The 26,095-nt window shown below is 42.8% G+C and overlaps 1 protein-coding gene across 1 annotated transcript in view; it reads left to right on the forward strand.

Moving 5' to 3' along the window:
- LOC147726439 (uncharacterized) overlaps nt 1-26,095 on the forward strand; it is a 33,725-nt gene that overhangs the window by 3,827 nt on the left and 3,803 nt on the right. Inside the window, exons 2-3 of the mRNA XM_086963464.1 lie at nt 19,749-19,850; nt 25,144-25,275. Of these exons, the coding sequence (XP_086819590.1) occupies nt 19,749-19,850; nt 25,144-25,275 (234 nt within the window). The remainder of the gene's footprint in view (nt 1-19,748; nt 19,851-25,143; nt 25,276-26,095) is intronic.

The raw sequence follows: 26,095 nt of genomic DNA on the forward strand, positions 1-26,095 counted from the left end.
GCTGGAAGAGGCTCTTCTTTTGAGAAGCACTGTTGCGCACGCGCGACAGTAGGACCCAAAGTGAGGTACACACCGTCCGGAGAACAGTAAATGGTAGAATGCAATCTCTTCAACAAATCCAAACCCAGCAAATTCTTGCCACAATTCGAAGTCAGAAGGAAAGGTGAGTCAATGGTGAAAGGACCAAACGTAAGTGTTAGAGGCTTAGAAATGGGGCTAATTACCGGAGTACCTGAGAACCCAACAGAAACATTATTCCTACCAGACAGAGCCGCCCCTGGGACCTGAGAACGTGCTACAGAACTTTTCATAGCACCCGTGTCCACCAGAAATTTCTGAGGAGACCCCAACAAATCCGCAGTCACATAGGTTCCACGTTGATCAACATCCACAGAAACTGGTCCCATGCTCTGTCCTACGCTGTCCTAGTTATGGGAGAAGCCAGTCATGTCATCCATTGCGTATGCGTCGTTGTAGTACTGGTTGTAGTACTGTCTGTCTCTGTCATGGTCACCCTCCTTTTGAAAATGTTGTCGGTCCCTCTCTCCATCAAAACAATTTCTCCCTGGTCGCCTTTCTTCATCAAACTGCCTGTCATCCCTGCGAAATTCACCACAACCTCTGCCTTTGCCTGGTCCAGCATTGGACCGAAGCTCCGGACAATCTCTCCACCAGTGCCTCTCCTTTTTGCAGTTCGCACACTGATTCGGCCCCAGTCTCTCTCTCTTCTCTCCCCTTCCATAACTACTTCCGCCACGACCCACTACCATAGGTGGGGCTCCATGTCCCCGACCTTTCGACACCTGCTGCAGCAGCACCCTTGTCTTCAAGTCTTTGGCTTGCTTTTCCTGTCGGTCTTTATTCTCGTTCTCTCTATGTTCATAATACTGAGCCATACTCAGAATACCAGAGGAGTGGACGTCGTCCACGTACTCTCCGATGCCTGCAATCTAGCCGCTATTTCTGGTAACAAGTTAGTTACAAACCTATTCGCAAAAAGTCGCAAGCCCCCATCTTGAGAGAGATCCTGACCACTAAAATCTAAAAACGCTTCTTCGAAACGAGTGAAGAAATCTGAAACCGCTTCATCCTTCTTTTGTCTACATGCAGTCAACTTATCCCAATCCACCTTCTTTGGAGGAATAAGAGAGTGCATACATTTTATTATTCGCCCCGGTAATGCTAAGATCTCAGCTTTCAGTTTGTCTCCTGGCTTCCGTTCCTTATCCCAGTCCTTAAATTCCTCCCAAGTACCTCCCAATTCCTCCGCATGATCTGTACCTTTCACCTGCCTCCACACATCCACCGGAACCAGTAATCCAAAGAACAATTCTATGTCAGCTAAAGTCATGACCGTCGAGGAAGCTGCTTCCGTCAATTCTTTGTAATAAGCAGTCGGGCTTTTTCTAGAGTCGGGCAACTGCGCCTTCAGCGCCAACACCTCGCTCCGTTTCCAAGGCGTGTATACCCACTGTTCCTAGAAACGAGCCTCTACACGAGCTCTGGTCACATTATTAGTTACTGGGTCTACCACTGCAGGCACTTCAGGATGGAAAATAGGGTGAACTTTGCGTATTGGGTGCACTCCAGAAAAATAGGCCCCTCCTGCTGACGGAGACTCATTTCTATATTCCAGCAAAGTCCGCAGATTCTGTAACACATCCTTCATACTAGTATTAGCCCTATAGGCTCTGTCCTTAATGTCATAAAGAACCCGGGGCGCCGTTCCACCATAACCCTGCTCCCACAACTCTATCAGCGTCGTTGACATATGCCATAAAGCATGCTGCTGCATCAGAGGCTCATAATCCTTCACTGTGGACCAGATGTCTTCCAGTACATAAATAGTATTCCTAGCCCACTGACAAGCCTGATTAGCCACTATCGTTTTTTCATCCAACCCAACAGTAGAGGGTGTAAGCAATTTACGTACTTGGGTAAGTAAGCCACTTCCAGCACCTTGAGTCGGGGTGGTCAACTCACCTTGGGGGGTAGCGCTAGCAGAAACAGTGGGAAGTGCAGAAGAGATCACAGAGGGGGCAGGTGGGCTCGCCGCAAAGAGAGAAACCAAGGGCGCGGTCACGGAAGAGGTGACAGAAGACAATGCTTGTTCAAAGTCTCTCAACAAAGTAGGGGCCGAAACAGAGGAAGTGGGGGTGCCGAACAAGGGAGGAGCAACAGTTTGTGGAACTGAAACCACCGCAGGGGAAGCAGAACCTGTCTTCCTCTCTTACTACATAGCTTTTATCCGTCTGCAACCTATGAAGTCTGTCTGCGCACTCAATCTGTATCTCATTCTCTTTCTTAGTATCTCTCGCCATTTGTGCCATCGTCTGCGCTGCTCTCTTCTGAGCCACCTTCTCCTCTCTCATCTGTCGTTCCCTTACTTCCTTTTGCCACACCCTCAAAGAGTCGAACATACTCTGGCGGCTACGATTAGCAAATAATCTGTCCTGCAAATAATCTAATTTTGCCACATCAAAATAACCAGTCAACGGCCATTGCAAATCTACGTTACCCTTAGTGTACTTGTGCCACAAATATTGAACAAAATTAGAGTCAATCCATGCTTAACATACATCTCGAAATTAGGTGAGCCCTCCACTGGGTCGGGTTGGCTCTCAGCCAATCTAGTGTCCGAGGCGCCACAGCAGCACCCGCTTACTGAAACGCGGCATCTTTGCCCACTCAATCACACACCAACACAAAATTCACACTCACCCTCTCACCAACACCCAGACCGCACAATCACTACTAAACACACACACATATATTTACCCTTCCTATGCGTCAAATCCCTGCCAAACACGTGTTACCAAAATGGGACAAGGCCCGTCGACCAAGTCCTGGGGAACCTGGACCCTACCGCAGACCGAACAGTACATTCACTGTTCCGAGATTGGGGAACACATCCCCCACCCGGGCGGCACTACAGATCGCTGCACACTCTACCACGGGAGACCCAGGACCCGCTCCCAACGAACCACACACACTGGGGGTTGGGGTGAGTCCCTGAATCCGCCCACAATGAGCCACACCTCGACCGCAGTACCACCCGGTCGGATGACCACAAACAAACGTCCACCCAACCTCCGCCAAGTCTGCCAGAGCACCACTCGCACTCTGAGTTCCCCAGAGCACACTAGCCCCAGGAGCACACGGGCTCCTCCAACCACTAGAGACACGCCGGTCTCAGAGACACACCAGTCTCTTGGAGCGTCCCAGCTCCCTCAATCAACAGTCGGACTACTCACCTTCTATACTCGGTACCGACCTCTACCGTTTTCCACCGCCAGCTGCTGGGACCAACACGGTCAGCTCCAAAGTTCCACCTTCCGGACCCCGACGCAGGATCATGAACCGGGACCTCTCCCGATCAGCAGGGTGGGGCAGCGCCGCGAGAACCAAGCTTGGCATCAAATGGGTACCCGGACCCACCGTGCCGACCAGAGGGTCCCCGGCCTTCTGCTACCCACTTACGGGTGAGAAGGATCCTTATCGCGGGGTACCTGTTCGGGCACCATCTGATAAGCGTGGCGCAAATCCACCCGAGTGACTTACCGCACTCACCTATAATTACCAAGTAAGAAGTCAACCGGACAGTGGAGAAGAATAAACAAAGTATTTTATTAGGCCACAAGCTCCCATATAAGAGGGCCCTGTCCGACCTCACCCCTAGGAGTTCGCCAAGAGGACTGACTCATCTCATCACAGCAATACATTATAACATGGTACAGCAAAGTAAAACACGCCCATACTGGAAAAGTACTGGTCCCCGGAGAGGGTGAACAATGGCCTCACGCAAGAGGCATCTAGCAACATTTGGTTATCTCTGCCCAAGGCCGCAGAGCCGGGCCTCAGCATCTCCAGCGCATGGGAACATTACTGATTAGGTTTTTGTTATAGTTTCGGTCACAGTTAGCTAAGAAACGAAAACTGCTGAGATCAGGGTTTTTCCTATTCCTACGGGAGGGGGAATGAGCGAGTGCATCTCGCACACAGAGAGAAGCACTCCAAAATGGTGGCACACAAGCTAAGCTAAGAAAACTGAATAACATCACACGCATAAATGAATAATGAGATGGAGAATATAAACGTAAATGCATAAATGAATACATCATTAGTTAGACACATTATGCTAACTCATAAATGTAAATGTAAGTGGGCGGGGAATCGGAAAATGAAGCCTATCAATATCAAGAACAGAATACATATATTCCTATATTTGTCCATAAAAAAATTACATTAAAAATCAATATAAAATCACGGCTAAAAGCGTTAGTCATCATCAACATTTCTAACAATTTCAGTAATTTTCAGAAATAAGATCAAAATAAAAAATATCAGAAGACACAATATCAGTAACGATTCCTGATTAAAATTGCTGATCTAATGAAACTGAGCATAGAACTACATATAACAGCAGATGACAATGATCTTAAATGCTCAAAACCTTCCCTAAAATTACAGGGTCTAATGTCCCTTAGGAGGGGTTTAATAAAGCGATCACGCAGAGCTTTATAAAGTGTACAAAAATACACAAAGTGCAATGTGCATTGTTTAGCTTCATTATCACATGGGCAAGGGGGTAGCCTCTCACACCAACCTCCTTGCTTTGGAAAAGGCTCTAAAAAGTGCAGTGCATTTAACCGAAATCTAGTTAAGTAAAAACGCCATTGCGTGTGTAGAGTAAAAGATAAATAAAATTGTTGCTGGAGTATAACTGTTTGGTATGGAAGCTGATTTTCATGTTTAGACAAGCCTTATATAGTACAATATGCATTCTTAATCACCATTTTTGTATCTGATTTAATCAGATGTGGGTTATTGTAAAAATCACCAAGACCAATTTTTTCAAAGGTTTCCTTTACGTAAAACAGCGAGGGAATTTTCAAGGCATTTTCCAAATGTATGCAATCTTTCAGAATTTCTTTTGAAACCAACAGGTCTTCCGAGGACCATCAATAACAAATGCAGTCTGTGTATCAAAAATGTTATAGTACCAGTTAATCAAGAGAAGAGGGACGGTGAGTAAATTAGTAATCAGGATTAGTTGATACCATGGGGAGACCATTAGTTTATCAATTTTCAGAGACTTATGTTTAACCAAAATTGAAGTCATTAGACCACCTTTTGCCCTTCCTGCCAACAAAGGTACAGCATGAACAGTAGATGAGAAATATCCATCCAGACATGGGTCAGTTTTACTCCAAGTCTCCTGAAGACAAATAATGTCAAAGGAATTGATATAACCCATCCACACCTCATCCCGTAGTCTTCGTGCAATGCCTGCCACATTCCATGTTCTTAAATGAAGGGTACATCTATCCAGTTGGTTTTTTCCTCTATCTAGATATTTACTTGAATCTGACCCCTCAACCAGTTGATCAACTTGTATAGATTCCTGGTTCTCTTCGCTCTCCGTAACTAGAACCTGCGCTAATTTTTTTTTACAGGACGGCTGAAGATCATCACATTCATGGTCAACAACGAATGTGTCAGCACTAAAGTTCCCAATGCCTAAGGGAGAAGTGATTTTATCCTTAACGGCACTTTCCATAAAATTCCCTGTTTGTAGTCAATCGACCTCTGTTAGGGTACTCAGAGGATCAAAGTGATTTACATGAAACCAGGGTGGACATTGTGATTGCTGGTTTGTTTTATTATAACACCCTATTCCTGGTAGTTTCGATTGCCATGAAAGTGGACGATAAAAGAACCCCAACGGTAGGATCATAACTTTTGATTTATCCATAATTTGGTCGGACAGCCTATCATTTATAGATCTCACCAGTCCGGGGGACCTAAACGTTAGAACTATACAGTCCCCCTCAAGGTTTTTCTCAGTTGGCCCAACCCATCTAACTCTTCGTGCCATCTTCAATTCAGAAAACAGGATACTACTATTAATTCCCGTTTTGGCATTAACAAGATGCAATGATTTATTTCTCAGGGCTGTCCAATCTTCCCCTTGCCCTGGGTTCAATGGCCGAACATTTACCAAAACAGCAATATAGGGTGTAGTTTGAGGTGGCAGGTTTAAAATTGAGTCTAGGCTACTAACAGGTAAATGTTGCGGTGGTTTAAAAAGTAAAGGAGGACCCCGCACAGACTAATAGGGGACTGGGGGGATAGTGAATCTTCAAAATGAGAGACAAGGGTGTCCCCACGAGAAGACAGTCTAGGACTGTGTTACACACCTAGTGCCTGAACTCTAGGGTGAATGATCCATTATCAAAGGAACAAATTTATAAAGCATGCCAATGATGTGGCGGGAAAGGTAAAGTTACAGAGATTTATACTTGATTCCTATCCGTGTATGGTCAGAAGAACTATGTATTTTTACTGTTCTATTTGCTTAAACCCATGAAGATGCCAAAAGATTATAGCCTCACAGTATAGTCAATTCATACACACACATTGAAAACGACAGTTTTTTAGTGATACCCACAATGAATCCAAGAAAAAAAGATATACAAAATCAATGTTTTAAAAAAGAAAGTTTACCACACCATGAGTTACTCTGTTGCACATTTATTATACATACAAATTTTAAAATTTCATCATTACAAAATAAACAATTAAGGTACAATGTTAATACATTTGCATAAAAAACATTTAAAAACAAAGAATCACAGGTCGACGCGGCGTTTCGGTTTCTTGTATTTCTACCTTCTTCAGGACAGATTCTACATCAAATTTAAAAAACACAGAGTTACTCTAAATTGCATTGGTGCAAGCCATTATGTATTCACAGTTATGAATATGAGGTAGCTAAAACTTCATTTTTTTTGGCATCTTTAGTACAAAAGGCATCATTTTTGGCACAGCCTTATTCTGGTAATATTTTTCACACAGTCAAGTTTCAAAAATACATGCTTATTTTGAAAACATTACCTTAGGAAACATATTAACCATATCCTCTCTATTCATACACTTCGAACAAAACTAGTGGTGTTTACCTTTCCCATGGACAATATGGTCCAATGCTTATAGAGCCCAAATGGAGAACTCCTATCAATACAACCGGGTTATTTATAAATTTACTGCATACCTTAAAATGGGTGGAGTGAAATCCCCCACCAAACAGTGCTTTCTGCTCAGAACCTTGTTGCCATCTGGTTTTTGGACTTATTTTCAGTTTCTGTTTGGTGTATTACCTCTGAATAAGATAAAATGTAGGGATAGCATATTGATAATTTATATAAATATGTCGCAATGGACGTTCTTAAAGACTAGGTGGGAGGTAGAAGTAAATCCATACCTCCAGAAACAGTGTATAAATATTGTTATATACCTTATAATCACACTTTGTGCGCTTGGTCTTGGACTACCAGGAGGAGCCACCGTATTTTTCGTTATGGGTTTCTTCAATAGCCCTGGGGAATATTTAAGTGTTTAACTGTAGGTTTTTTCTTGTTACCACATGTCCAAATTGTAGGTTCTGGACTCTATTTGTTTGGCACAGTAACTAAAATATCACTCACCATTAAAAATTACTGCTTGGTGCAGTTCCTTGGGTGTTCTGAATTCCAGGTCCCTCGTTGTGGATATCAGGGTTTATGCTGTATTAAGTGATAGAATAAATATTTTCTGTATTTTGCTGAGTTCTAGCAGATGTTTCCTAGTTACTACAGTCTTTAACTATATTCTTGCAAGAACTGTCAGATTTGTTTATATTAAAGATAAAGTGCTTGTTAGGTATTACTGCTAAAGTCTTTTTTAAGCTTTCATGGATTTAAATTAAGCCCTCTCTGTTGGCAGTCTTTACCTTTTAATTTGCAAACGGCCTCCCTGCTCCTGGATCCTGGTAGCCTTTCACAGCGTCTCTTCACCGGTCTGTTACGATCCGTCACGAGAACTGAGTGCTGGTTCTCATCGCGGTGTTCTTATAGTAGCCGCGCATTGATTGGGTTATTGTACCTACACTCCTGATTGGTTCTTTATGGGCCAATCGGAGTCCGGTTACCTTGGTAACCGAATGCTTTCCGCCGTGATGCGGAGCCGGCGCTCAATTCGCCTTACTCTTTGTTTTTAAAGCCTCTGGTTGGACCGGGGGTTACTAAGTAACCTAACGCGTTTCTCGTTCCCCACTCCTGATTGGTTCTTAATGTTGCGGTGGGCCATCCACTACGCTTACCTTATGTCGGCCACTTTCATTATGAGAGATACCAGCCCCTGCTGATTTGTTCACAATCGTCAAATTTGATGCCTGGTTACCGGCCTGGGCTGAGGTGTCTACATCCGAGGTGGATCTCATAGGGCCATTGGAAATTTCAGGCTCCGGGCGGTCTGATGTAACTACTTCCCCACTTCTATTTTTACCCGTTTGAAGGGATAAGCCGGATCTAAGTCCAGCTTGTGATGTGCAGGTATTTAAATATTGATTTTCAAAACTTGATAGCCGTTTTTCGATATCCGCCAGTTTACTTAAAATGGGTTGTACATGTGCATTCATCACTACTTCAAGCTTACTCCTGAAGTTTTCCCCCATACCTTGGTGCAAAAATGATGCTGTTTGTATTGGTATTGTATCTAGTAGTACTGGGTCATGACTAGACTCAGTTACAAATTCAGGAGTTATCTCAACGGTCTCTTGCGCACCTTTCTTTCCCTGGGATTTAGTTATATACTGTTTGCATGATTTTTTAGTTATCTGTGCCCTTCGTTTTTTACTTAATGGGGGAGAACTACCTCCACCTATCTGTTTAGATCTTTGTGCCCTTGTTAATACAGTTGGTTTTTCTCCTGGAGTGGGTGGATCCGAAATCTCTTCAATACTGGGAGAATCTTGCAGGAACAAGGGGCCCCCATAAGAATCTGGTTCCCCCTCCGCCTGGCCCTCAACTCGGTTTGTACCAGTAGTATCATAGCGACTCTGAAGCAGTTGTGAATCAAGAGAAAGCCTGCGTTCCGTTAACTTGATTTCATTAATAATTGCAGATTCGGCTCTTACTAGGAACGCGTCCAGAGTGCCCACCACACTTTTACTTTTACCTTCCTTTGGTTTTGTCATCACTAACATTACTTTGTAAGAGACACTACCCTTTCAGGAAACAGAGTAAAGTTACCAAGACAATTAAGGCACCAGACACAAAAGTCACTTCAGTGGCAAAAGGCACTATTTGATACCAGAGTCTTACTTCCTTCGTCCAGTCAGTCAAGCCTGGCCCCTTTTGGCCCCAGACGGCCACAGACGGCCCACCCTTTGCCCGGCGCCGGCCGTGCGTGTCCCGCGCTGCGCGGCACCAGCTGATGTTAAATACAGCCCTGGCGCCGCCTGATGATGCTCTTGTCAGGCGCCTGGGCTGGGGCTGCTGGGAGTTGTGGTCTGGTCCCGCCTTATGAGCTCTGATGGCCGTTTCCCTCACGGCGCGTGCAATGCCAGAAGGTTTGCCCCCTCGTGTCAGACTGTATGTTGGGCAAAAGACAAAGTTTTCATATTCTTGTTCTTCAAATAAAGTTTTCGGGCATTCTAGACCCCCATTCTCAGCATGTTCAATAATGATCCTGTATCGTGACTGTTTCACTGATGTTTTTAATGAGAGCAAGACGCACATCTGTTCCTTCAATTTTTCAACAGTTTTTATCCAATATTTATCCTTGCATGCATACAATTTGCTGTAGTGCCGTGCCCAAGTAGCACTAAGGTACTAACATCATTAAAGGTCGGACTGCATTCAGTCCGCAGTAAATGCACAGCTGTGCATTTACTGCAGACTGAATGCAGTCCGACCTTTAATGATGTTTCTTTGATGTGACATTGTCGGCAGCTTTATTCTCCCAAAGCCTCCTCAAGCCTCCCTTCAAGGACAGGGACAGCTCAACTTCCCGCGGCACTCCCAAGCCTCGCTGCGTCCCTTCACTGGAAAAAGGCCGTCGCACTGATCTGTTAAATTAAAGCTCAGGAGGGTTTGAAGTCTAGTAACACCACATGTAAAACCTCTCCAAAAAGGCCGGAGTCACAAGGATGCAATACATGTACACAGTTTCCACTAGCTGGACCTGCGAGTCAAGGGAGGAACAGGTAGTTAGTGGAAGAATTGTACCAGTGCTGTGCATCACCACCTCCACACTACGGGAAGAAAAACGAAGGGCCTCATTTATCGGAAGTGTTGCATAGCTGCTACAAAGCAGAGATGCAACGCTTCTCAGTGCTCCCTCCTTGTGACACGAAGGATGCGTCGTATTTACAGTACTGTACATCATGTCGCAAGGAGCATCACTGACGTATCTGTATGCGCAAAAGTGGCGCATTGTTGGGGTGTGTCTGAAAACAGACACAACTCCAGCAATGTGTCCTTTCACATGGGGAAGGCCTCATGTGAAGGGGCCTGCGTCACCCTTACGCCTGTCATGAGGCAATGGTGGCCTAGAAGTGGCGCTCTGAAATCTTATAGATTTGAATGCCCCACTTCTAAGAGGCTTTGATGTGAGGAATGCCCACTATGCATACATTATAACTGACGAAGGTATAATATAGCGCAGGGGTTTACAAAGTGACGCATCTACCTAGATGCGTCACTTCCTAAATATGGCGCAACGTGGTGCATTATTTATGCCACCACAGCGTCACAAAAAGTGTTGCAACGATGGCATGAATGTCATGCGCTGGCTCATAAAAGAGGCCCTAAGCATCAGACGAGGGCTGGTCACTTACAGCCTTATTTAGAGTTAGGCAGACAAGATACCCCATCACGAGCATGGAGATTATCCCGTCCGTCATAGTACAAGTGCAATAGGTTATAATACATTTGCGATTTGGCTAACTGAAGATTCCACCACATTTGTGACAGAGTATCTCGTCCTTCAAACTTTTATTAAGGCCCTTACTTTTTCATTAGTTTCCCTCATCTGATTCGAAGGGGGCAAAAGGCCTCTTTATGCCCTCATGGTCCTTAATGTGTCCCAATGCGGGTTTTGAAAGCAAATAGATTCAAAGGGAAAAATACATGCTTAAATGCACAAGTGGAGCCTTAAAGGCCTCTGCAAAAGTGTTAGGTATTAGATGTGATCCATGTGTGTCTTGTATATTAGGCTACATTTGGTCTACACCTGCTGACACCTGTCATGGGGCAGGAGGACGAAGGGGACTGCATTTGTAACCAACATTTCTACTGGGATGGACTCATGAAGGAGCTTGCAACAGGAAATGGCATGACCTCTTCCTGTGCACATATGCAAGACCGAGGCTTGTGGCAGTGGCTCATGCTCAGCATGCACTATGCATGTGCAACTTGGCCTTATTTGAACTTGTGCATTAAGATTGTGTGTGTTAATTTCCAAAAATGCAGACCTGTGATGATGCTGGTGCTAGGAAAAGACAGGCACAATCAATTGTGTACCTTACAGCATGTAATGATATAAAGGAACCAGGTAACAGTTTTTCTACTCATATTGTTATTTTATAAGACTAGTTACTTTGAAAGCATACCTGAAATAGCATCTTCTTTTGCTCATACACCCTTTGGCGTTGTGTGCCAAAAAAACTTAAAACACGCTTGTATCCATTACAACTGTCTCTTATTTTGATTCCTGAGGGAAAAAGGCATGGATGTTGGTAGTGTTCTGGAAGATTGCAGGCGGCAGGAAAGCAGCATGGATTCTGTTGTCCGTTGGGGGGTTGGGGGTATGCTGTGCCATTTAAAAAGAGAACGTTTTCTGTTTTTTCAAATTAATTTGTTAAAGACTTGGAAAGTTAAGGTTTCTCCTGCTAGCCTTTTTCCGTGATCTTCATTTATTTCATGTGACTGGCTTGTTAGCTTCTTTAATAGCTTCATTTTTTTTATCTTGATGTCCTTGTTCCTCTGAAAACTCACTTTTAGTTTATTTTCTGATTTGTCATGATTCTGCCTAGGAGAGCCTGTAAGTTCCTGCAGTCAGACCTGCTTTCTATTGTACACTATCTGACACATTGGAAGCCTTGCTTCAGTTTTCATCCCATTTCTGTTTTTCATCCTGGCACAATGAAGTAGTCTGGTCCTTTTAGTCCTTTTGTTCCTAAAATCTTTTCTGAAGGAGAAGTCCTGTGTAACTTGATTCCTGACCCCTTTAGAGTCACTGCCACATTCATACACACTTTAACCCTTTCTCTGCTAAGCCTCCCCCCCCCTGTGCTAAACCTTTTTTGGGCTATTTGGAGTAGTTCACGCTAAGGCCCCCGTAACGCTTTGTCCACATAAGGTTTTCATGCCAAATTTGTGTCCTTTTCTTCTAACATCCTGAGGATTCTAAAGGTACACAGGGTTTGTGGATTCCCCTGGAGGGGACCGAGAAATTAGCCAGAATACAGCTCAATTTGGTTTTTTTAGGAAAATAGTGCTGCAGAAGAAAACGTCTGTTTTTTTTCCTGCATATGGTATCAACAAAAGGTTTGCGGTGCTAAAATCACCATCTTCCCAGATTTCAGGAGCAGATAGACTTTTGGCAGAAAACCAACATTTTCTACACAGTTTTGGCATTTTACTGGGACATGGCCTATTTTTAATGCTTTCAATCTCCTTCCAGTTAGTGGCAGAAATTGGTGTGAAAGCAATAATGGATCCCGGAAAGTTATTCATTTCCGAAAAGTAGACAAAAGTTGGAATTCAGCAAGTGGTCAGCAAGTGGTCCTCTGTGTAGATCCTTTAAGGATAAAAGAAATATTGAAATTGAGTTGAAAAAACAGCCAATGTTGACAACGTTTTCATCTATAACTGCTTGTACGTACAGCAGATAATTTAAAGCAATATACCAGTATGTCTGCTGGACCGTTCTGGTTGTAGGGATATATAGGACTTGTAGGTTTAACTAGACCCCGAGTTACCCAGAGCCAATAACTGAGCTGTGCCTTTCAACGGGTTTTTATTATGTTCCGGGTATATAGCAATTCATTTGGTAAAATATATATAGTGAAAAATAGTTATCAAAGAAACCTATGTATTCCCTAAATGAGAACAAAATATAGAGTTTAGAAGCAGTGGTTATTTGCGCATCTCTGAAATTGTGGATACCCATACTAGCAAGTGAATCAGAGACCATTTTTCAAAATGACTTCTTTTTTACACATTGTCTTACATTTAGAGGGAGAAATACATAGAAAGTCAATTGGTAATAACACTTGTTCTACTGTTCTGTGTTCCTCCAAGTCCAAAAATAATAATAAAAATTGTACCTCACTTGTGTGGGTAGGCCTAGTGCCAGAGACAGGAAATGGGCCAAAACGCAACGTGGGCACATCACATTTTTCGAGTGAAAACGAACCCTTTTCTCACAATGTGCCCAGCTGTGGATTTTGGACCCTAGTTCAGCCAGCACCTAGGGAAATCTAGTAAACCTGTATTTTTTTTAAACTAGACACCGAGGGGATCCATGATGGGGTGACCTGTGTGGTTCTCACCAGGTTCTGTTACTCAGAATCCCTTGCAAACCTAAAACTTTGTGGAAAAAACACATTTTTCTCAACTTTCTGTGATAGAAAGTTCTGAAATCTGTGGGAAGCCACAAACTTCCACCCACCCAGCATTATCCCAAGTCTCCCGATAATAACGTACCTCACTTGTGTGGGTAGGCCTAGTGCCCACAACAGGAATTGGGCCAAACCAAAACATGGACATATCAAATATTTCCAGTGAAAACGGACTCTTTTCTCGCACTGTGCCTAGCTGTGGATTTTGGACCCTAGCTCACCAAGCTAAACCTAGGAAACCTGTGCATTTTTTAAAAATAGACACCTAGGGGAATCCAGGATGTGGTGATGTGTAGGGCTCTCACCAAGTTCTGTTACCCAGAAACCCTTGCAAACCATCAAACTTTGTGGAAAAAAACACATTTTCCTCACATTTCTGTGATGGAAAATTCTGGAATCTGTGGGAAGCCACAAACTTCCACTCACCCAGGATTCCTCCAAGTCTCCTGATAAAAATGGTACCTCACTTGTGTGGGTAGTCCTTGTGCCCGTGACAGGAAACATCCCAAAATGCAACATAGGTACATTACCTTTTTCCACTGAAAATTGATCCTTTTTTTGCAATGTGCCTATCTGTGGATTTTGCACCCTCGCTCAGCCAGCGACTAGGGAAAACTTGCAAACCTGTACATTTTTAAAAACTAGTCAACCAGGGGAATTCAGGATGGGGTGACTTGTGTGGCTCTCACCAAATTCGGTTACCCAGAATCCCTTGCTAACTTTGGCCCAAAATACACATTTTCCTCACATTTCAGTGATGGAAAGTTCTGGAATCTGCATGATGCCACAAACTTCCTCCCACTCAGCATTCCACCAAGTGTCTAAATAAAAATGGAACCTCGCTTGTGTGGGTAGGCCTAGTTCCTGCGACCGGAAACACCACAAAAGCTATTGTGGCGACTTCAAAATTATCGATCACAAAAAGACGGTTTTGCGAGGGAGACACCTGCATTTTTGGTCCCGGGCTTGGTGAGCATTTAAGAAAACATGCAGCCCTAGAAGCCTTAGAAGCCCAGGGCAGTTCAGGGAGGTGCATCTTGCATGGATCTCCCAACATTTTCCTACCCAGAATCCCATGCAAACCTCAAATTTAGCTGAACAAAATCACATTTTCCTTACATTTCTGTGTTGAACATTTGTGGGGTAACCTGGCTGACACATATTTCCTTCCACCCAGTGTTCCCCAAGGTCTCCCGATAAAAATGGAACCTCTCTTGTGCGGGTGGGCCAAGTACCTGCAACAGGGAAGGGCCCAAAATATATTGTGGAGACATCAAAATTATATATCACAAAACAACCTGGTTTTGCAAGTGGGGTAACCTGTGCTTTTGGTCCTGGGCTCAGCGGCCATCCAGGGAAAGCTACCAAATCTGGACAGGTCTGAAAACTAGACTCCCTAGGGAGTCCAGGAAGGTGTGGCTTTCATGGATCCCCAATCTTTTCCTACGAAGAATTCCCTACAAACCTCAAATTTAGTTAATAAATAAAAAAAATTCTCACATTTCTGTATGGGATCACCATGCCAGCACCCAGTGTTACCCTTGGTCTCCTGATAAAAATGATATCTCACTTGTGTGGGTGTTCAGAGCAGAACCAGCCTAAAACGTTTATTTAACAAAATAGTGCTTAGAGCTCACTGTGCTATCCCCTCAAGCTCTACATTTTAGGCCATTATCAGCCACATGCTCTTGGCCCACCCACACAAGTGAGGTATAATTTTAGTTGTAAGACTGAGGGGAACGCTGGTGTTAGAAAGTTGTGCTGGCCCAGTGATCCCGCAAAGAAATTTGAGAAAAATTAGATTTTGTTTAGCTAAATTTGAGATTTGCAGGGCATTTTGGCTAGGAAAAGTTTGAAGAGATCTACGCAAGCCACACCTCCCTGGACTCCCCTTCGTGTCTCGTTTTCAGATATGTCTAGGTTTGGTAGGTATCCCTAGGTGACCGCTGACACCAGGAGCAAAAACTCAGGTGACTCCCTCGCAAAACCAGGTAGCTTTCCGATCAATAATTTTGAAGTCTCCACAGTAAGTTTTGGACCATTTCTTGTCGCGGGCAATAGGCCTACTCACAAAAATGAGGTACCGTTTATATCAGGAGACCTGGGGAAACGCTGGGAAGTAGGAAATGGGTGGCGACCCCATGATCCCACAACTTTTAAATACAGAAAAGTGAGGTAAATGTGATTTTTTTAGCTAAATTTGAGGTTTGCAGGGGATTCTGGATAGAACATGTTGGGAGATCCATACAAGCTGCACCTCCCTGGACTCCTCTTTTTTGGACTATTGTTCTCAGAAATGTTGTGTTTGGTAGATTTCCCTAGATGGCTGCTGAGCCCGGGACCAAAAAACACAGGTGACTCCCTCATAAAACAAGGTCATTATGTGATAGGCAGCTGTGTTTTTGGTCCCAGGCTTGCAGACATCTAGGGTAACCCAAAAAACCCAGACATTTCTGAAAACTAGACACTGAGTGGATCCAGGATGTGGTGACGTGTGTGGCTCTCATCAGGTCCTGTTACCCAGAATCCTTTGCAAACCTCGAAGTTTGTGGAAAAACACATTTTCCTCAATTTTCTGTGATAGAAAGTTCTGGAATCCGTGGGGAGCCACAAACTTGCATGCATCCAGCATTTCCCCAAGTCTCCCAATAAAAATAGTACCTCACTTGTATGGGTAGGTCCAGTGCCAGTGACAGGAAACGGGCCAAAACGCAACGTGGGCACATCACACTTTTACAGTGAAAACTGACACTTTTCTTGCAATGTGCCTAGCTGTGGAATTTGGAACCTAGCTCTGCCGGCATCAAGGGAAACCTACCAAACCTGTGCAGTTTTTAAAACTAGACACCCAGGGGAATCCAGGATGTGGTGACATGTGTGGCTCCCATCAGGTTCTATTACCCAGAATCCCTTGCAAACCTCAAACTTTGGCCTAAAAACACATTTTCCTCACATTTCTGTGATGGAAAGTTCTGGAATCTGTGGAAAGCCACAAACTTCCATCCACCCAGCATTACCCCAAGTCTCACAATAAAAATGGTACCTCACTGGTGTGGGTAGGCCTAGTTCCCAATACTGGAAACAGCCCAAAATGCAACATGGGCACATCAACTTTTTTCAGTAAAAACTGACCCTTTTTTCACAATGTTCCTAGCTATAGATTTTGGACCCTCGCCCAAACAGCACCAAGGGAAACCTAGCAAACCTGTATATTTTTAAAAACTAGTCACCCAGGGGAATCCAGGATGGGTAGACTTGTGTGGCTCTCACCAAGTTCTGTTACCCAGAATCCCTTGCTAACCTCAAACTTTGGCCCAAATAGCACATTTTCCTCACATTTCTATGATGGAAACTTGTGGAATCTGCGTGGGGCCACAAACTTCCACAAACTGAGCATTCCCCCAATTGTCCCAATAAAAATGATACCTCACTTGTGTGAGTAGGCCTAGTTCCCGCTAAAGGAAACACCCCAAAACGTAGTGTGGGGCCTTCAAAATTATCGATCACAAAAAGACTTGGTTTTGCGAGGGAGACACCTGCGTCTTTGGTCCCGGGCTTGGTGAGCATCTAGGAAAACATTACCAAACCCAGATATTTCTGAAAACTAGACTCCCAGGGGTGTCTAGGAAGCTGTAGCTTGGGTGTATCTCCCAACATTTTCCTACCTAGGATACCCTGCAAACCTCAAATTTAGCTTTAAAATATCAAATTTTCCTCAATTTTCTGTGTGGGAAAGTTGTGAATCACCGGGCCGCCACAAATTTCCTACCACCCAGGGTTTCCCCATGTCTCCTGATAACACTAATCTACACACATTCAAGCGCGAGACCACATACACCATTAGCCAAGTGCAAGTTCACACACACCACCAGCAAAATGCCTGCCAAAGGTCAGTACACGCAGACCGTCAGCCAAACTTCAGTTCACACACACACAATCTTTCCCTGGTTTCTAGTGGTTTTCTGCCCCCGCCTGAAACAGCCAACATGTGTGCCTAAAAAAAAAGGGGAGTGACACTTGCCTATGGGGCTTCGCCCTGACATGCCCATAAACATGTCCCTGGTGCCTAGTGGGCTCTCTGCCCCACCAGGTTGGCAAATTGTTTGGGGGTGGGGACATTGGCATGCCCATTCTGGGCAGCCCCCCTTCTATTAAGAAAACAGCATAATCCCTGGTGCCGAGAGGGCTTTGTGCTCCCCCGGGGGCAGAAAGACTGTGTCAATTCTTTTTGGGGTAGGGGCATTGGCATGGCCATTGTGGGCAGCCACACCCCTGCATATAAAAAATAACATAATCCCTGGTGCTAGTGGGCTTTCTGCCCCCCAGGGGGCAGATCAGGGGCTATTGGCCCATTTGCCTCCCAGGGAGGCAGAAAGACTGGCAATTTATTTTGGAAAACGGGCCATTGGCATGTCAGTTTGGACAGCCCCGTCCCCAATGTATAATAACAAAACAAAATCCCTGGTGCCTAGTGGGATTTCTGCCCCCCCCCAGGGCAGATCAGGGGCTATTGCCCCCATTTGCCTCCGGGGGAGCAGAAAGACTGTGGAATCTCTTTAGTGGGGTGGGGGCATTGGCATGACAATTTTGGTTCGCCTGCGCCCCTATATACATAAAGGAAATACATCCCTGGTGCAGTGCAACCACTTGCCGTGCCCAAACCTTCCCTTTTCTTGCATTTAAGGCATGTAAGGCCTAAGGAAGGCCCAAGGTACCCCCATGGGCAGGGTGTAGCGTAGGACATGTTCAGGTGCGTGTTACATGTCCTGATAGTGAAATACTGCCAATTTCTTTTTTCACTATTCAAAGGCTATCTGTCACCATATGCTAACATGGGATTTACTTTGTAACATCTTACAAGTATAATTTTCAAATGGGACACGCTATAGAAGTGGAGTTTAGGTTCTCTGAACTCAGAATTTAATAGCACATCTTTTTAGGGAGATGGTTTTCAAAATGTGCATTTGAAAATGCCGCTTTTACAAAGTAGGCATTTTCTTGTTTAAGCATTCTGTGTGCCTCTGCCTGTTTGTGTATTGACTGTCTGGTTTTGGAGTGACACTGGGCTGGGGATGTGCAGTCACTGTAGACAACCACAAGGAGGGTTGACACTCAATGGGACAATACTTTACATAAAACACATAACCCAGGGACGTTTTCCTACTTTTCCTACTAGTGGAGAAGTGTGGCTCACTGGTTAGAGGAGGCAGACCTGGAAGCAGAGGTCAGCCTGGGACCAGGGTTCAATTCCCGGCTCAGCGGGGTCTTGAGTCCAAAAATGTCCATGGACTCGACAATTCTCGCTCCGGTGCCTACTCTATTCACGGGTTCACACTCTGCGACTCTGGGCAATAGCTTGTGATAGAGCGGGCTGCAGAAAATATTTTATTCTGGCCTGTGGATTCAATTCCCTATAACATTAACTGATTAATTAATGCACTGTTGCATGATTTATTTTACTAATTCAACCTAGATTAAGTTTGCACCACACATGAACACGCGGGAAACTAATTATATGTGCTTATGTGCATTTGCAAGTCTGTTTTTGTAACACATTATTAATATTATCCTGTTTATTATGTCTGTCCTATTGTCTTTGTCACCATTAACATGCAGCTGATCATTCATGGCATGTGCTTTTATATGTGCTTATATGTGAGTCTTATGTTGTGTATTGTCTGTCTGTGTGTCATTTAATTATCTTTTTATTCTTTCAGAAACATAAAGCTGGACTACATGAAGAATGGTGGTTATTTTATGTGCTGCTTTAAATGTTTGCTTCTGCTAAATGTTTTTTATTAGTGGGTTAATTAATAATTAATAAGGGACTGGGTGGTTCACAAGGGTTTGCTTTACTTGAATTAATCACTCTTTTGTGTTTGTTTAAATAATAGCTCAAGTGTGAGCTGAGGCCTAGTTCTTGCTTGGAGAAAGTTGGTCGGCCTGAATTGAGCAGAAGCTGAGCCAAGCTGCACGGTGAAAGAAAAAAAAACATTGCAAGAGGTCAATGAACTTGCTTCTCTGGCTCAGAACTTTATTAAAGAAAAGACTTTTAAATGGAGTTTATTCCATGGACTGCTCTGGCTGATCCTATTCAAGGTCGAGGAAGTGACAAGCGTGAATCTGCCGAGCTCTGGTGGAAGTGGATTGGCAACTTTTTGTTGCAAATGCCTCGGAAGTCGTTGTCACTTTGAATGGACAATGGCACAGTGACGCGCATATTCTCTGGACTAGTAGCTGAGGTGGTGTGATGACCATAAACCAATCACAGTGCTGAACTTTACTAAATAATAACATTTAGTCAGATTTGAGAGCGAAAAATGATATAAAATTGGCTCTCTTGTGGGGTTGGGAACGTTCTTTTCCAGAGGGGCGAAGCGCTGTCGGATTGCCTTGGGAGAGTGTAAGCATGCAACTGTTTATTATTTGTTTCCCTTTCAGGCTTGAGAATTAACTTGGAGAAAAAGCTAATGTTTACTTAAATTCATCATTTATGATTAATTCTGACAGCTTACTTTGTGCCAATGATTAATATAATTTGAATTAATAAAACTAAATGTTTGATTCTAATAAAATGAGTTATTAAAGACTTTACTTATGAAAACTAAAAAATAAACTTTTCAAAATGACAAGCTGGTCTTGTTTATTGTAGATAGTTTATTGCATAGAGTCAAAATAACATATGATCCATTCACCTCATTCACTATGTTTATGGGCCTGGTATTGTTGGTAAGTGTGTTAGTGGAATGAGTCATCATTTATAAAGAATTTTAGTTTCTAGGCTCTATCAATTGGTAGCAGAGGATGGTTTATATGTTGTTTTTGACATGCATGTTACATATATGTTGGTATAGACATAGGATTGATGTTTAACATATGTTAAGTTTTGATTCTGTTAAGTTGTTATATGTAGTCTTAAGGAATTTTTCCAGCAGTGTGAGAGATTCCTGGTTAAATTGCTGGCCAGCAAGATAGTGTAGCTAGAAGAGTTACACAGTGCATTTGTCTGTTTCAAAATTGTGGTATAGCATATATCACGTGTTGTGGGTGTACAACACAAGTTTAGGGACCTTAGATTGTATGGTTGAATGTGTAGTGAGGATTGCCTATGAAATTGTAGCATTAAGCAGAGGGACCTGGTGAGCCTGTTTTAAAGCTTTCTGTGAAAAGAGTAATAGGAGTTAATTCAAACTCGAGTGAAGGGTAAAAATAGCGTCGTCTATTCTTATCAACGTCTGACGTTTTCTGTGGTTGGTTCAAGTCCTGCCAAGAATTCGTGTGTGTGTGAACAGGGTTTTCTTTGTTTGAAAGGGTGTGAATGCTTTGTAAACTGAAGGGTAGGGTAAGAATTGCCTTGCTAGTGAATGAGACTATTCTGTGAGAATAGCGTCGTCTATTCCACACTAGGGATACTTGAATGAATGTGTAAAACTATCTCTTTGTTAGAGAAGCAGACAAATGGTTTGTTTTTTATGTTGTTATTAATTGCGATTTTATAAAAATGATTTAAAGTGTTTCTAAGTCTTTATGGTGAAGAAAATGCTATTTTAGGTATAGTGTGTCATTCAAAACTTTTTATAAGCATTTTGTGTTATTTAAATGCTTAGAAAACTGTCCCGATCGAAAATTGTGAGGGAGGGGCTGTTTGGAGGAGTGAAAGCGAGTGAGGAGACTTTGCAGCTGCAGCCTGCTGCATACGTCAGAGCCTGCCGCGCTCTGATTGGTTAAAAATCCCTGTACTGACAAAACAAGCGCTCCCATTGGTTAAAGCACGATCTAAATGTTTAAAATGGTATTTGTATTGTAAATACCTTATTAAATTCATTGCGCGCTATTTTAGGGTGGATTTGACCCCATTTCTGTGAGCCCTTTGCTATTTGTATTTTGCGCTCTTTTAATTGGCAACCCGCCTATCTACATGCGCTTGCCTCGAGCCTATCTAAATATTTTGCTCGTTTCCCTCTAAGATTGTGTGTTGTTTCCTTTGTTTCCTTCTGTATTACACCGAGTGTTCTCGGTGTTTGTAAAGGAGGGGGGAGGCCTGTGAGTGAGTGGAGAGGGGCTGACACTGCAGCGGCTGATTACGTCAGCCGCCGCGCTGCCATTGGAGGAAACACCGTCGCGTCACGTCAGAGCCGCGCTCTGATTGGGCGAGGCCGGCGAGCCTCCACAGAGGAGCTGCGCAGTGATTGGGCGAAGTGATCGAGCCCACAGGAGTCGGCGAAGCTCCGTTTGTTGTTGTGCAAAATTAGGGGGAGCCGGGCTCTCGTTAGGAGAGGCTTTAATAATTAGTTTAATTGATTCATTCCCCTGTTTATAAAACTTGCAGCGTGTTCGCTGTTGCGCAGATTAAAAGCTCTCTCGGATTGTTTTAGCGAAGCTGCGCTATCATTGGCCTTTAGCGCGTCGCGTCATGACAAAAGCCGTGCTCTAATTGGGTATTAAGCGCGTCGCGTCACGGGAGAGCTGCGCTCTCATTGGGCGAGGTTTTGAGGCTTCGGTATTGAAGCCAAGCAAGGTCTGCTATCGCGCTGTGTGAGCGCGAGTAAATGCGCTGTGTGAGCGCGAGTAAATTAAAACAAAGTGACAGCTCTGGGGAGCTTGTGTAGGGAGTGCCAAGCGAGGTATTGCCATCGCGCTGTGTGAGCGCGAGTAAATCAAAATTTGACATCTCTAAGGAGCGTATACTAGGAAGTGCGCGTGTTGGGAAGTGAGCACTGTGCTGTGTTGGCACGTGGTAGGAGGGCAACATTTAGAGAAGTGAGCACTGTGCTGTATTAAGTATTAAGCACGTTGAAGAGGTGAGGCTGGGAGGAGGAGGCTTGGTGGGGCTCTGTGGAGAGGCGAGGTGCATTACAAGGGATAGGGGAAAGGTAGTGACGTGTGTGGTCACATGGAGTCAGGCTTTGTGCTGATTGGTTGTTGACGCTACAGTGTCATAGAGAGGTCGTGATTGGATTGGAGGAGACAATAAGCACTCTCATTGGCTGAGTGCTGTGTAGCCACATGGTGATTGGTCAAAAACACACAACACATTGTTTACATTTCCAGAATTAGTTTTTCCCACGCTATTTATGCCTAAAGCTTCATTTTTCTTAAATTTAAAAATTGATTTGATATTCACCACTGATAATTAGTAAATAATACAGCAATAAAGACTTTAATTAGGATATTAGTACCAAAGGTAATTTAAATAGGGATATTTATTATTTAATTAATATAAATTAGATAAAAATAGTTGTTTTTAACTGCAAATAAAAATTATAAATTTATAGGTTTGGAATTAAAATACAAAAATGAGTTATTGGGATGATTATAAAAAAAAGCCTACATGGTTTCAAAAGGTAAAAAATTATTTTAAACCTGATAAGAAAATTGAGACACGTGGTGGTAAATTACTTCATAAGTATAAAACACCTGCAGCCTATATGGAAGGTGAATATGGTTATCATACAGTAATTTGGTTTGATAACTGGATGCAGTATACCAAAAAGGATGGTGTACTAGCCTGGCCAGAAGATGGGTCATTTAATATGAAAGTTTTACAAAATTTAAGAGGAAAAATGATGGATCTTGTACCAAAGCCAAGACCTACACAATTTGAGGCCCTAGTCGAGTGGGAAGTTGAGATGATGGAACTTGAACGCGAAAGCAAATGTACAGCACCTAAATATTCAAAATATGTTGTAAATAAAGAAACACATGAAGATAAAGTGAGACGCTGGAGAAAAGCAGACATGTATGATGGTCTGTATCCCATAAGAATAATGATTAATGGAGATTTAGAACAAAAGACAGCTGGAAAAGAAATTGATGAGGAATTAGATGATGCAGTTTTAGAAGACATTTATGCCACTAAACCTAAGCCGCCACCTTATCAAGCAGGTTCTCATTCTATCCCGAGAGTTTCTACAGAAGCATCTCCAAGCGCACCACCTAGAGAAGTTGAGGAAGGTTCTCCTAGATTTTTAAAATTACCTGGAAGGGCAAATACTTCTAGTACACCTAACAGAGGCAGAGTAGCTTATCAAGAAAATAATTCTGTAAGAAATCAGGAAAGATTACCAGCTGAGCAAGAAGTTTCTAGTTATAATAAAGCAAAGCATGATTTGATTGAACAGCTGACAAAAGGTATGGAAGCAGTTACAGTACCAGTAACTATTGGTCCTGTGGTACCAGTTTTTGACCAAGGAGAAAATAGACAAACAGCCTTAACAGTTCCATTAAATGCTGAAATTCAAAAGGTTGCTGAAAAATTTTATTCAGAACTTTCAGAGATTCATAGAGAAAAATCTATAATGCCAAATTTAACACTACATGGAAGTTTATTAAGTTCACAGTCACCAACTGTGGCAGGTTCAGATTCAGGTTCATCAGAAAAAAGTTTAAACAGAACAGAATTATCTCAAAATGAAATGTCTCCTGAAATCCCCGATTATAAAAAGCTTGATGTAGCTAAATTAAAAGCTGATCTGGAGGAATTGATCATTGGCACAATTGGTACTGACAATTTAAAATTGTATCAAGATGATGAATTATTATTCATTTGCAAGAGCATTCAGTGGAAAACTAAAAACAGGTATGAACAACTGGAAGAAATGGCTGCTGAATTAGAAATTGATTTAAGCAAACAAAAACATTTACAGAAACATTACAGGGTAGATTTTTCTGAGAGGGACATTGATAATTTAAATGCTTCTGGAAGAATAATTCATATAAGAGAATTAATAAGCTTTCTCAGAAAATTAGGTGAATTAGGTAAATGGAGAATGAAATGGTCAAAGAAAGAACAAGATAAAAGACTAAGAAATGATGAAATTTCTGAATTTCCAATGAGAGAAATAGCAGGAGGTGGGTATGTGCATGTTCCTTGGTCCAGACAGGATATACTCCTGTTTACCAATGATTTTCCACGTTTAAGGGAGAAACCAGTGGACTGGTACCGACAGGTAGACAGATTCATAAGGGTGTCAAAAGTTCTGTGGATTGATCTGGATGGATTCTTTGACATTGTTGTTCCATCAGATCTTTGGACAGAATGCAAAATTTCTATAGATTGGCCAAAAGAAGAACCTGCCCGAGATAAAATTACAGGTGCCCCATCAAAAGATGTCATGGATCTTTATAAAAAAGTAATTTATTGGCTGAAAGAGAAAATTCCCCCAAAGGAAGTGGACTGGGTTAAAATAGACAGAACAAATCAAGAACCAAAAGAATCAGTTCATTCATTTTATGAGAGGTTACTGTTAGTTTTTAAACAGTACAGTGGCTATGAAAAATTAAGTGAACAAGACATGAGTCACTTCATATACAAATTTGTATATGGCCTGAGACCTGAAATTGGTGACATGATTAGAAATGGAATTGTTTGTTGGCAATCATTATCACTTGACGACATCTTGAGAAAAGCAAAATACTGTAGTGATGAAATAGATGCAAAGCAGAAGAGTCTCAAGGAAAAAGCAATGTGGGCACAGGTGAAGGTAGCTGAGCAGCAGCAACAACAACAGCAGTTAGGTTCTATGCAACAGGGAAAATTTAGAGGTAATTTTAATAATTCAAAGCCAAAATTTAATGTAAATATTGAAGAGTTAAAACAAAAGCTCCCATGTTTTAATTGCGGCGAAATTGGACACTGGAAGCGAGAGTGTAAGAACCCGCCCAGAAATTTTAAAAATAATTCATTAAATCCACAGGTGCAGTGTGAATTAAGTCCGCAGCAACAACAACAGCTACAGCGGCAACTGCATGAAATTAATCAACAGCGACAGTTACAGCGACAGATAGTCAACCAGACACAGCAGAGCCAGTATCAGCAACAGAATCAGGTACAGCAGAATCAAATTCAACAGAATCAGTTACCTCAAGCACCATTTCCTGGTTGTGCTAACACACAGAGATTTTCTCCTGAAACAGGTTTCTGTGGAAATAATTTGGTTAAAGATGTGTTAAAAGTCAACATGGCAAATGCTTCTCAATTTTGGTTAAATGACAAAGAGGTGAGTGATTCATCAGAGGATTACTCATGACGGTGCCTGAGAGAGGAGGAAGAGTGTGTGCTTGGACCCACTCTTGAGGTAGATCAGTCTGGTCCATTTGTTAATGGAAAGGTGAATGATAAAGATATCACTTTCCTTGTGGACACAGGTGCTACCCGTTCTACTGTTAGATCAGCAGAAATAGAAAACCTTCCTCTCTCGGGTGAAACCATTCAAGTTGTAGGTGTAGCTAATCAACAAATTAAAACCAGTCTGACAGATCCAGTAAAAGTGGAGATAGGCAATTACAAAGATAAACACAGATTCCTTGTTTGTGACAGCAGTCCTGTGAATTTATTAGGTCGTGATATATTATGTAAAATGAATTGCAGAATATATTGCTCTCCAGAAGGCATTGAAATGCAAACAGCAGAAGAAGATGGTCTTTATAAATGGACCATGATGATGGTGGAGGAAGAGAAAACACCACTATTTCCTGTATTTGATAAGAATGATTTACCAGAAGAGCTCAAAGAGCCAGTCAATACAGCAATTTGGGACCTAACAGGTAATGATATGGGTCTCATGAAAAACATTGATCCAGTAAAAATCACTGTTAAACAGGGAGTTGATTTTCCAAATGTTCCTCAATATAAAATGAAGGCAGAGA

This window comes from Lissotriton vulgaris, chromosome 3_1 (assembly GCF_964263255.1).
Source record: "Lissotriton vulgaris chromosome 3_1, aLisVul1.2, whole genome shotgun sequence".
NCBI lineage: Eukaryota > Metazoa > Chordata > Amphibia > Caudata > Salamandridae > Lissotriton > Lissotriton vulgaris.